Source organism: Carassius auratus, chromosome 46 (assembly GCF_003368295.1).
Source record: "Carassius auratus strain Wakin chromosome 46, ASM336829v1, whole genome shotgun sequence".
NCBI classification, from domain to species: Eukaryota; Metazoa; Chordata; class Actinopteri; order Cypriniformes; family Cyprinidae; genus Carassius; species Carassius auratus.
This window is the reverse complement of record NC_039288.1, coordinates 11,777,993-11,791,789: the sequence shown is the minus strand read 5'-3', so window position 1 is coordinate 11,791,789 and position 13,797 is coordinate 11,777,993. Positions and strand designations below refer to the sequence as shown.

Genomic DNA, 13,797 nt, shown 5'->3' with positions numbered 1-13,797 from the left:
GGTCTCTGGCACCCCAAACATAAAAACAAAAAACATGCAGATCATCAAAAGAATATGAAGGTTAAAGTAAGCAAGATTACACAAAGTGCAGCCATAACAGCTCAGATCTGTAGCTTCTCTGCTTTGATTTGACAGTGTACACTGCAGTGCTGCTTTGCCTGACACAGACATCTTGAGGACTAGTAATATTCCCTGAAGAAACTGACATCTTTTCTTCCTTCTGTGTTCTTCTTAATCATTTTCAGCTTCAGACGACTATCAACTTCACATCTTTATCTGAGACATGCTCCAGTATAATTGCTCTCACATGAGTCATCAGAGGCTTTGGTAGTTTGTCATGCCCAGCACTGCAAGTGTTCAAATGCAAAATGGCTAATTCTACCATCTGTCCTGTAGTGCTTTAATTAAGCAGTCCAAAATACGGGTTTACCACTGCTTCAATTATCACCTACACAGTGACTAATTGTAAATTCTTACAAATGGACTAAATCATAACAAGAACTTTCAATTCTAATTAAACAGTGAAGTAATTTTAATCTGCGGTTCTGAAAAACCTATTTGGTGTCATCCCGAAACTAATATTGATGTTCCTCATTTGTAAGTCGCTTTGAATAAAAGCATCTGCTAAATGAATAAATGAAAAACACCTTTAATTTATTTCAAATGTTAAAACATTAACATACTCGGTTCCAAACCCTAGCAAGGAGCTGCCAAGACAACATTTTTAGTCACTATGAAATGAAAATCAAAAATGATCATTTTCAAAATGTATATAAATGATATTACTCAATAGTACCCAAATGGATTATTCTACCAAATATATAATACTAGGCCATCTTACAAGGTTGCTGCTTATATAGTAGACAGCGAGGCAGTTCACTTGGTTTTGGAACTGAGCTACTTTCTTCACAACATGGTAGAGGAAATGTTATTTCAGGCACAGATTATTATGTAGAAAAATTATAAAATCAACCTTCGTCAGAGTGTAAAATGTACAAAGTGTAAGGACTCATTAGTGATCTACTGGAGTGCAGGAGAAATCAAAGAGGATGTATAATAACTCATTACTGATCTGCCCCCTGTGGACTGGAGCTAGCATCTCTCACACCATCCTCTCTTAACATCTAAAGTTAAAGAACAAATGAGAAACATCCATTGGGAAAGCATCCTCACCTCCCATACTCTCAAGTAAGCCAGTAAGTTTTCTAAGATTTTTCAGCCAGTAACTTTTGTATCCAGGGAGTATAACTTTACAACTTTACCCATAGGCTCTTAAGAAAAGGTGTCAGTTTTTAAGGAATATTCTGACAGTTTTTCTGCCGAGAAGTACGTTTTATTCCAATTTTGCTGGATGTTTCTTCAGATTTCCAGTGGTCGGAAGGATTTAAGTAAGTGCTTTTGAAGCAGTTGTAAACTACAGCTCCCTTGCGCATGAATCATAAAACTTTAAAAGCCCCTGTAAACAAAAAATATAATTTTTTCAGTTGCCTGGGACAAAAATTGCAATTAGGTAAAGCATGTCAGAGTAACAAGAATATCTTCTTGAAACACCCACACATTAGGTGGAAAAGGAATTTCAATGAGCGAGCATAATCAAATAACTGTAGATTATTGGAATATGATTTATATAAAATTCTACAGATGAGGAAAGAAAATTCTGTTAATGTTCATCATTTTTCTATTTAGGCTGAAAATGAGTGCATGAAAGCTCAGGGCTCTGTCGATTCCGCTTACCACCCCACATTGTGTGACCATTATAAGAACTGACACATTTGAAAGTAATGCATTTGCAGTCTGATAGGAAAAAGCAAAGCAAGAGACGATTCAGACCTTGATCAGAATTAAATAACATAGATGATTTATATCCCTGACTGTCATATTTTTGGCACTGAAAACAGTGTTTCTTTTTTAATCAGGGGTTGGAATGGGGTGTGTTTGTGAGAATCATTTGCATTTGCAAATAGCACCAAAGAGAGGTGCTGGAAAAGGTGAAGGACCTATAAGGGCTGAGAGCACAGATGTCAGTCAATGACTTTCTAATTTCTCTGAGGTGAGAAATGCAGAGTGAGTATAATATAATAATTTTCAGCCAAAATATGCAAGCTAACAATATTTAAAAAAAAAAAAAAAAAAAAAAAGAAGAAGCTGGTTGAAATATAATCTTCAGATTTTACAGAAGTAGATAAAAACCACAAAACACACACAATGATCTATCAGCACTGGGAAAGAATATATAAATCTATTCTATTACATATTGATTTTATTTTTCAATCTCTATTTTAATGTCAATTAAAGTGACAGCAAGGCACTAAACCTAAAGTGCTAGTTTACCTAAAAATAGAAACTTCTGTCATAATTTTCTGAAATTCATATTTATAATGGAACTTGAAAGATTTCTGTCCCTCCATTGAAAGTCCATTATACCAAAACTTGCATGAAGATTCTGAAACAAATCCATATGATCTGATTTTCATTTAATTCAAATCTTCTGAAGAGATTGGATCACTTTACATGGCGAACAGATTTAATTTAGACTTTTATTCACATATAAACATTGATCGACACATGCATAGAGTACATTAAACATAGCTTTTTTTATGTTTGTCAATCAATGTTTACATGTGAATAAAAGTTTAAATTAAATCTGTTCATCACATAATTTGCTTAATGAATGCTTAATTTTAATGCTTAAAAAGATGAACAAAAACCCTGTGGATTTGGAACAACATAAGAGTGAGTAATTGATGATTTGTGGGTGAACTGTCACTGAAACTAAATACAACTAATGAATCAGCCTGATTTATATAATAAAGTCAAAGGTGTAGCAGCAATTCAGTACAAATGAACAAGTGACTCAAATGAATCACATGAATACAAAAAGGAAAAAAATGCAATCAAAAATAATTTCAAATGGCTTAAAGCAGTGATAAAGCAAAGGAAGTTTGTTACATAAAAGTTCCATGTAGTTTCCCAGCACTTCATAATAGGGTGCAGTATGCTGAAAAAGCATGCTGTCAGTCCCAGAGGGCCTGTACGGTATATGAAATGTGCAGAAGAGTTTATAAGAATAGTCATTAGGCAGAGATGCTTACTGTATATTTGAGGGGTAAAGGCCCAAGGGCTGTATGGTGCAGGTCACTGTACATGTGCATGCGTTTGGATCTTTGTTGGCCAAAACTTTACAAAGAGAACAGAGTTGTGAGCAAAAGTGAGAAAAAAAAAACTTCTTTGGGTTAGCAGTGCTTTTGCCTTTGGCTTCGATCATAAACTTTGAACTTCTAGGACCATTCAAGTAACTAGCAGCCTTCTTGTGTTGAAGCCTTTAAATCCAGAATTCCCCTTTGTTAATAAAAGCGTTGATAGAATGGACAGATTGAACAGATACTGACCTTTTCCCGAAGTTGGCTTCCTTCCTGCGACAGTGCAGAGTGACCACTCTATGTCCCTCGCTCCTGACGTCTTGACTAACCGTCCACTGAACTGGGTTGCTGGCCCTCGCTCCTAGAAATGCCACACCATCCTTCAACTTGACCCTGTTGCAAAAATCAAAATGACCACACAGTATATAATGCTTATTTTTTTAATTAAGTAAAGAAATGATACTGAAAAGATAATAATAATACTTAAAAATATATATATATTTTACACATATTTGCGTTTGCATGTTGCAAAATACTGGATGATTAACAAAAAGTGTTTCTTGTTCTTGAACAGGTTGCAGTTTTTTGCCTCATGCATTATAAAGAAAAGGAGAGACTACCCAACAGCTCATGTAATACATCGTAGGGCACAGATGTGCTTGTATAACCTCAAAATGATTTTAAGAATTATTTTGAATCTATTGTGTTCTGCTTTCTTCACATATAATCATAACTGTGTGTGTTACAAAAGATCTCTGTATGGAATACTTTTTCAAGTCTATTAAATTGATTAACACTGACACATGAATAACTACTTTAAAGGGATAGTTCACTCAAAAAAAATTTTTTTTGTCATCATTTATACACTCATGGAACACAAGGTGAAATTTTGAATAATTTGCTTGTCACCTGCAATTACGATGAATGGGGATTGGAAGTATCATAAGTATCATAATAGCAGTCCATACAAATTGTCAGCTATTCAAAATCTTCTGACGTAATCTGATAGCTTTGTTTGATTACAGATCGAAATGTAATGTGATATTCACTGATAATCTTCACCTCCAATGAACTGTTAACCACTGCTAACCATCATTGTGAACCAAATTACTGCAAAGAACTTCAACATTCTATCTATAAATCAGACACTGCAAAATATTAGCTTATGTAAAAAAAAAAAAAAAATTGTTCTTCATTTTATACAAGCCTATTATATGAAATCAGAAGACCACTTTTATAATACTTATATGGTGCTGTTTTGTCCTTTTTAAGGAACCTTAGCCATCATTTATTATACTTAAGAGACTGGTCAGGATATTCTGAAAACATGGTCATACAAGTTTGAAACGACATGAGATAAAATAAAAAAAATAAAAATAAAACATTTTTGTGTGAACAGCCCCTATTGTTTACAGCGGTAATGAAGTTGCACAATGTATCCTTGTGCAGGTCCCACACTGTTCTAAACGTTCAATACCTGCATTCAGCCAATCAAAGACAGGATGCTGAAGATGGGCTGCAGTGCAATTCAAATGCAGAAAATAATGGAACTGATGTTATCGCTAAGACCCAGACCAAATGCAATTAGAAACAGTCCTGACGATTGCTTTTTTTTCTCTTTTCATATCTTGGTTTGCTTTGTTTTTTGTTTATGTTTTTGTTTTTCTTCCTTTTTTCTCCACATTTGTGTCTAGAATAAACTAACTAATGGCACATGAAGCCAAAGTGCTGCAATAATATACTAACCCATACACAATTCAGGACCGCATACCATGTGCTATAAAAGCTCCACTGGTGGCAACTAAATTGGCTGCATAGAAAAATGCTAAGAATGCACTCAGAGGAGAGTTTAAATAAACAACATGAGTGAAAAAAAAAACTCAAATCCCCTCAGAAGAAAAAAAATTAAACCACTGATTTCTTGCTTTCCTTATTCCTTTTAAAGGGCACTTTAAAGTCAGCTTGCAGTCATGTGCTTCTTCTTTTTTTATAAATGTGACTTTTTTATATACCACTCAAGAATTTCCAATAAGGAATACAAAAATAAAAAAACGTACAAAAAATAATAATAATCATGTTTTTATCTTGATATTTAATGGTTATTCTGTGCCTCATCTGACAGTGACTACTTTTAGAAATATTCACCACTTCTGGAACATTAGTCTGTTTGTAGTGTTGAATACTGCACATAACTGAATGCTACCTTGAACACATCACGTACTAGTGCAAGAGTCTGAAGCACATGTACCTTCAATATTCTCAGTAGCTTTTCATATATTCCAGCTGCTAACATTTCATTTGTAATAGAACATTTATAAATGGCCTGGTGACCCTGGATCATCCAGGTTGCAAATACTGTGAAGTGGTTTTATCGCTATGGGTTTATTCTAAACATCATGTGGTGTTTGGATCATATCTACTTGCTTACAACTGCTACACACTCTTAACCCTCTAGTGCTCCTCATTCAGGAGTTACACTTGGGATCTTCATGGTAAAACGTGCCCAAGTAAAATCAATGTAATTTATTTTGGTTCAATAGTATTTTTTATTTTTTTTATTTTGAGATAATTTCATGGCTAAAGAATATTGATGCAATAATTATGATGAATTTTTGCCCATTTAAAATAATCTTCAATCAAAACATCTTCAATCCCATGGTTTAGCCCATAGATCCATATAGCTCTATGTAAAATGCCTATAAATTATCTTATTGTTTTTAGACATAAATACACATTTCCATGAAGTTGTGGGTTTGGATATATATTTAGACATTCTCAAAGACAACTTTATGTTAATTTGAAGTGTCAGTTTTTTTTTAATATTACAGCCAAACCTGCAAACAGAGAAAGCATTTTGTTACACATAACATAAAAATTATGTGTAAATGTAAAAAATAAATTAAAATGATGTTTTATCAGAGCTTAATCCTAGTGGGTTTGATCTGATTTCAACCTCTTATTTCATATAATTCATTTAAGTGAGTATAATTGTGTCTGTGAGTGTAAGTGTGTGTATGAGTGATTGTGTCTGTTTTGCACTCTTGATGTTTTAGAGTGTAACCCCTTCCTTGCTGTACACTTTTTTTGTACTGCATTTTAGTTGAATTATTGCTTTTATTTTACTTATTTGCTGTTACTGTCACACTAGTTCATAAGTGTGTGTGTAACTGTGTGTGTGGGTGGATATGTTGGTTTTGCACCCTTAAAAAAGGTTTCACCCTGTCATTGCGGTGTACTTTTTTCTGCATTGTGTAAGATTTGTAGATTGTGTCGATTTACCATTGATTTCCTAAGGTTGGTCATTTTTCATTGAAGACCACTGAAGTCTGATATTTTTGTACAGCCACTTAGTCTGTTAAAATCATGGTCTTTTTTGCCATAAAAGCCACCAAGTTTCATACCAGTCCGATGAAGATTTAAAAAAATGTGCCTTTAAAAAACTTCAGAACAGAACATTCTAAAATTTATAATCAAAACAGTGCATCAGAGGGTTAAATACAGGAACACACATATGCATTTATACAAGCAATGTTATTAATAGACGTTTTTTTAATTATAAATTTTTTATTAATAAGCGATGTCTTGGGTTGAAGGATAAAACACTGCTTCTATGAAAAGTCTTGCTTATCTTTAGGTGGAATTCATTAAAATTCACTATGAATTGCACATTACTGCTGAAACAGCCAATCAGATTTTTGATAGAAGAATTGATAGACTTACAACACTGACATTTCACATTCAGTCCAGTAAAAAATTTTGAACAGTTTTCTCAAAAACATTAAGCAGCACAACTGTTTTTAATATTGGTAATAAGATTAGATTCTTGAGCACCAAATCAGCATATTAGAATTATCTCTCAAGTATAATCTGACACTGAAGACCAAAGCCATGGCTGCTGAAAATTCAGCTTTATAATAAATCAATTACATTTTAAAACATATTAAAATAGGAAACAGATATTTTAAATTGTAATAATATTCCACAATATTACTGTTTTTACCATACTTTTTATCATATGAATGCAGCCTGGTGAGCCTTTGTTCATCCAAAGCAGACAGAGGCTGTTCTATCATAACTGGAAATGGACTCATTTGTCCACCAGACAGCTTTTTTTTTTTTTTATGTCCACTTCCCTTCAAGAGTTAAAAAATTGCAATTGGAATTCGCCCAATGGCTTAATTTACATACTTAAGCAGCAGTAAACCAGCGCAGACTTTGTCTGGTTAAACTGGACTATGGGTGGTTAAAGGGGGGGTGAAATGCTATTTCATGCATACTGAGTTTTTCACACTGTTAAAGAGTTGGATTCCCATGCTAAACATGGACAAAGTTTCAAAAATTAAGTTGTACGTTTGAAGGAGTATTTCTGTTCCAAAAATACTCCTTCCGGTTTGTCACAAGTTTCGGAAAGTTTTTTTCGAGTATGGCTCTGTGTGACGTTAGATGGAGCGGAATTTCCTAATATGGTTCCTGAGGGCACGTTTGCCGGAAGAGCGCGTGCTCCCGTATAGCAGAGCACTGGGAGGCTGAGCACAGACAATCACTGATCAGAGCGAGAGCATCGCGAAATGTCACAAAAGGAGTGTGTTTTTGGTTGCCAGGGCAAGACAACCCTGCACAGATTACCAAAGAAAAAACAGCATTAAGGGACCAGTGGATGGAGTTTATTTTCACAGAGCATCAACGGAGTTGTGCAAGTGTTTGTGTTTGTTCCCTGCATTTCTAAAATGCTTGTTTTACAAACAAAGCCCAGTTTGACGACGTATTTGCGTATCGTTTATTTCTTAAGGATGATGCAATCCCAACGAAAAAGGGTCACGATTGTGTGTTGGAACCGCAGGCGGTGAGTAAAACTGCTTAAAATATCTCTGCCTCCTTGTTAGTGCGTCCGCCTCCCATCAGAGACCCGGGTTCGAGCCCCGCTCGAGCGAGTCCTTGCTGCTGCTGCTCTCGTTCAGTTTCAGCCTTCACAGCTGTCACAGCTTCCAAACGCTGTCAACGCAACTGGTGCTCGTGATCCTTTAGCTCCGCCCACACGTCACGCCTCCAGGCGCTCGTGTTTTTCCGGGAAAAATCGGTACAGACTATCTTTCTCTTATGAATATAATAAAACTAAATACTTTTTGGAGTTATGAAGGATGCAGTACTACTCTATGGGTACTCAAGATTAACATGATATTGAGTGAAAACGAGCATTTCACCCCCCCTTTAATGAATAAGTCGCAGGTGTTTGCGCAGAAATTTGTATGCACAAAAGGCTGTTTAGTCAATTCACCCCTTCATGTCCCATCTGATCTGTTCATGTAATACTTGCCATTTACATAATGAAGAAGATACCATTTTCTGATTGATCAAAATAAAAAATCCAATATACTGCACACAGACACACACCTCTAATAGTTCATCTAAAAATCTACCAAAAGTGCTGTTGTAAGCAGCATGAGAAGGCGTTGAGGGTTAATTAGGGAATGGAAGATTTAAATGAGATTGGTTTGGCTAATATGATTTCTGGAGCGCAATAAAGGCTGCAAAGCAATTTAAAAAAGAGAGATGTTCTTTCCCCTCACACCAGCACATGGGTGCCAGCTCATTAATTCTAAAACAACCTGAGTATCAATTAAAGTGGTATTTACCAATGTGATAGGAGTGTCAGCGCTCGAGAGATGACTGGAGAGGCAGGAAGCGAAGGACGGAGGGAGATGGATTGTAATATCAGATAGAGGAGATCTGTCGAAATCCTGACAGTCCGTCAACCCTGTGGCAGTTCTCCAAAATAACATAGTAAATTCCCCAATTCTCTGACATTATAAAAGTGGGGGATGCACACGCACGGATGATTCCGGTATTCGTCACAAATCACATTCCGTGGCAGTTGGCGGAGTGAGTGCTGTGTTTTTCTCCTGTGTACAGGCTGCATTCAACTGGCCGATGTCAGTGATCTATATTGACCTGTCTGAATTACATCAAAGAATTGTTAAAGCGTAATCGTTTTATCCTCTGTGTTGTCCACTGAGAACAGTGAAGGAATATCTGATAGTGGAAAGAAAGAGAGAGGCCAGTAAGAACGGGATAAACAGTCAGTGTGTCATTATCACTAAATACATTTATTTGAATTGAAATAATTTTCATGCTAGAAGACCACAGAGTGCAACACGAGCGGAAACTATTACGGTATAATTAAGTGGTCTATATACAAAACTATGCAACAGTTAATTCCAGTCCTCAACAGTCAGTGCATTACAAGTTGGCATTTTACAGTGACTCTTTCTGTATTGTATTGCCATTAGGTGGTCATTTCAAAATACTGTAAATAATCAACTTTGAGGGAGTCATATAAATCATTTATCTCATTTGTTCACAAATGCTATTTCATTCATTAATTAATTACTGCAAGTGACTGACTTTATGAGTGAGTTGTTGAATGATTCATTCAACCGATATGTTCAAAAACACAGATTCATTCAGGAACTAAACAACTAAACAAGTTCTGCCATCATGAACAAGTCACTGAATAATTCATCTTTTGTTCAAAAACAATGAATAATTCAGCACATGGAACACAACAACTGAGTGTTGCTTAAAGATGCGCAATGGCCCTGATTTTACCTAAATGTTACCATTTCCATTGGAAATCTAGGCAATGGAACCAACAAAACTGTGTGTAAATGCAAATTACTGTACTCAGTATATAAAAGAAATCACTTTATTTTAATTAAAATGCTATAAAAGCATTGTATAAAACAACCATGCTTCCTCCTAAGTCAAATCAAACTGTTCCATACAAAAAAAGTATTTTTTTTTTACTTATCTGTCAACTGAAGTGTTTTATATATTTGATTCTGATTGATACATTATGGCATTATGTGGGCAGACATTAAAGGGCAGACATGTTACACAGAATACTATGAATGACCAACCAGAAAGCAACCAGAGATGCAATGTAATAACAGCTCAGTATGTCAGAATTGATTTAATTAAGGGGTCAAAAGAGAGTTTTTTGGCTGCACTATGAAAACTACACATGCATTACAGTAGGAAGACAGACTAAGAGAGATGGCACTAAACATTGACTCGGATTCAACACCTGCAGTCTGTTCACCCCTTGAGCTGCATATAAACCCCCGGCGTGTGAGAGGAATCATTTATGATACATTACACAGACACAAACATACGCACACACATTTGTTCCAGACCTGCACAGATAGCCTGGGGTGACAATTACTCCAACACCACCAAATCGGCATTTAATTGCTATAAAGGGCCATATTAGCAAACAGCGTGTTAAGTAGTTCACTAAAGACCTGGAGAGAAAGGGGGGAATAAATAAAGGAAAGGGGAGAGGAAGACGGGTTAAATTCCCCGGGAACACATGATATGTAAAAATGTATAGCCTGAATGCACTGTAAGTCGCTTTGGATAAAAGCGTCTGCTAAATGCATAAATTAAATTAAATTTAATTTAATTTTGAATGCTTTTTTTCTATTTAAATGCAGGCAACTGTTCTGTCAGAAATGATTCAGTGACACAATTCAATTCCTAATTTTATGTAACTTGAATAAATAAATAAAAAAAGACTGGAATCTAAGAAACTAGCTCAAGTGTTGAGTTTAAATATATATTTAAAATTATATTAAATAATAAAATATATAAAAAGCTTATTAATCTGAAAATATTTAATAGAAATATAAACCATATGATTTTTTATTAGCAATGTAATATGGACATTGTACACTGTAAAAAATTTCTTGTTGTTTTTACAAAAACTTTTTGGCAGCTGTGGTTGCCAGAATAATTTTGTAAAAATACAGAAAACTGTAAACACATTTACGTCAAAAACTGTTAATTTTACAATATAAAGCTGTAATTTACAAACAAGAAAATGTGAATATAAACCAGTAAATTCAACAACACACAAAATTAAATCTGTTTTGTACCTTGAAAATACTGACAACCACCATAATAATAAAGATGGTACTGTATAAGAGAAAGCCACATGAAGTATCAAAGCTCATCACAAGTAGCTTCACCACAAGCAGAAGTATATATTAACATATAGAAGGTGCACATTTATGGAAACACAAAACACCATCATGGTAACACACGTGATACTTAAATAATGCAAAAAACTTTCATTAAGCAACAGAAGATGTAACATAAAGCTCAAATGTACATAACTGATAACAAGAACTATTTAAAAACATGATTATTTAAACAAAATACTTTCAAACGTGGAGTGTCACACAGGGAATTCTGGGAATATCAGTTTACAGTTTTAGACTGTAAATTATACATTGATTTGTTCTTTTTTTTACTTCTAAAAGCTGTATAATTAACAGAATTTTACTGTAAATTTACATTAAATGCTTTGTTAGATCTTTTACAGTTTTTCCCTGTATATAGTACGGGAACTTACTGTTAACCTATTATCAGTTTTTTTCCGTAGCGTTTTTACAAAATTTTACAGTTAAAATTACACTTATTTTTTACAGTGTATGTCAAAATTTGCTGTTAATTGTTTTGGCAAATCAATAAATTCTGAAAAATGAAAGCTTTAGCATAAGTTCGGCCCGGAAGACTCGATTACCTTCTCAATTGTCCAATCACGTTCTAATAATAGAAGCATAAAAGAACCTGTACTTACACTTGTCTAAGTTTGCAGATGCCGAACGCTTCACTCACCACCACCCACCCTTCCACCACCAAGATGGGCTCCTCCCTCACCAATAACAAGCAAGTATTGGGCCTACGCCAAATACAACCATATAGCTTGCTGGGTCATAAATAAATGGATGAATTGTTACAATATCTTCTCCAAGTCTTTCTGGTAGAACTATACGTTATCAGTTGAAAAAACCTTGCAGCTGAATTAAAATAAGAAAAATATAGAAATGAGCAAACAGACACAGTAGTGGGACTTTCTTTGGATATCTTTGGATTGCTGTTCACTAAGTTTTCTGTCATTCCAAATCAACTTCCGGCATATTAACTGAAAGCAAGCAAATTCACAATTTCACTCAATCCTTTGGAAACAATCTGCTAGAAAGCTACCATAGTCTTCTTAAAGTTAATCTTTAATGGGCGTGTATTTTTCTGCAGTGTTAATGACAGGATTTTAAGGACTGGCATGACTTATGAGTACATTAACCTGCTTTAAAAAGAAAGCCTATATAAAGATCTCCAGCCTGATGGCAGACAGAGTGTGAACAGTCTAACTGAATGGAAAGGAGGGGAAGGAGGTCTCATTTCAAGCTCCTGTCTAAGACTGACAGACAGGCTCTTGAGCACTTGCCAATACCAAAGGGGCCTTGCCGTTCTCCCAGTGTGTCTCCCAGACCCGGATCAGTGTACCAGGCTCTCCCCCGCAGCTGCACATGTGACATCGGTTCAATTACAGAGATTCCTGCCATTCATGCTTTGAGCCATTACCTGCCAGTGAGCCGGGCGTACTTTACAAGAAAGGCCAATACTCATTCCCAACAGGTGCCGGAGCCTTAGATCTTCCCGAGCTATGATGAGACATCCGTGCACGTCAAAGGAAGAATGATACCAGAGGAGTAAAACATCAAGCTTTGCATTGGAAAGAGGTTCTAAAAACAGTTCACTAAAACTTGCTTTTTCCCTACACTGTGTCTGTGGACATGTTGATATCAGTGTTTACAATCCAGTAAAAGGACTACAAGCTAAATACAGTAAGCCTGCCATAGAACAAGAAAGGAAATGTCAATATATGACCAGGAAGTTAATAGTCATTCACTAAAAGCACAAAAGCAGATCAGTCATAACGTTTTTGGTATCTTTTGACTCACAGTAACAAAGACAGTAAAAGGGGGAAAAGAAATCTCAAAGATCATATTTATATATATATATATATTGTTACCAGATTTGATTGCAGATTTACAATATGCACTACCAATTAAACAGACTTAAAAATGTACATTTATCTATTTGAAGCGACCTTGGTGCTGCTAGAGCAACAGGAACACTTTTACACTTTAGATCAGCACTTCATAAGACACCTAGCAAAAATAGTTCAAATAATTTACAGTAACAAAACCATGACACGTACATGACAGTAACGTACAAGAGCAGTGAATAACTGAAATAAAATTAATTGGGAGAGAAAAATAGAGAGTGAAAGATGAAAATTGAGAGACAGTAATAGAAAAAAAAAACTGAATAAGCCACAGCTAACTGATTAAACGAGATGTGTCAAATCAGCTCCTGAAAAAAGCTGACCTTTAAAAGAGATATTTGAAAGAAACACCATCTCATCAGCTTTACTATGATGGAAGCAAGCTCATACAGAGCACTGAACTTTTACCCGTAACGGTCCAGAAAGGTGATTCAAATTAGTAGCACACACATTACAAATCAACAAAGATAAACTAGTTGTTATCTGTTGATGTGTAAAATAAATAAATAAATAAAAACAGTATCTTGTAAAAAATACGTTGCATTTATTCATAAACTAACTATAAAATTGTAAATCTCTTTATGTAAAGTCTACAGGCACAGGATTTGTGCAGTTTTACCAGAGGACAAACTTCTGCACAGCTTTTTCTACAACAGCAGGAATAATATACAAGGCTAGAATGGATGCATATTTTAAACACTGTATATGTGGGAAAAAGACTTTAAAGGTTGCATCCAAACAGGT

At 35.1% G+C, this 13,797-nt stretch overlaps 1 protein-coding gene across 1 annotated transcript in view; it reads right to left on the bottom strand.

The window, feature by feature from the left end:
* Positions 1 to 13,797, bottom strand: part of LOC113064194 (transmembrane protein 132C-like) — a 102,715-nt gene that overhangs the window by 32,963 nt on the left and 55,955 nt on the right. Inside the window, exon 3 of the mRNA XM_026234826.1 lies at positions 3,390 to 3,533. Coding sequence (XP_026090611.1) covers positions 3,390 to 3,533 — 144 coding nt within the window. The remainder of the gene's footprint in view (positions 1 to 3,389; positions 3,534 to 13,797) is intronic.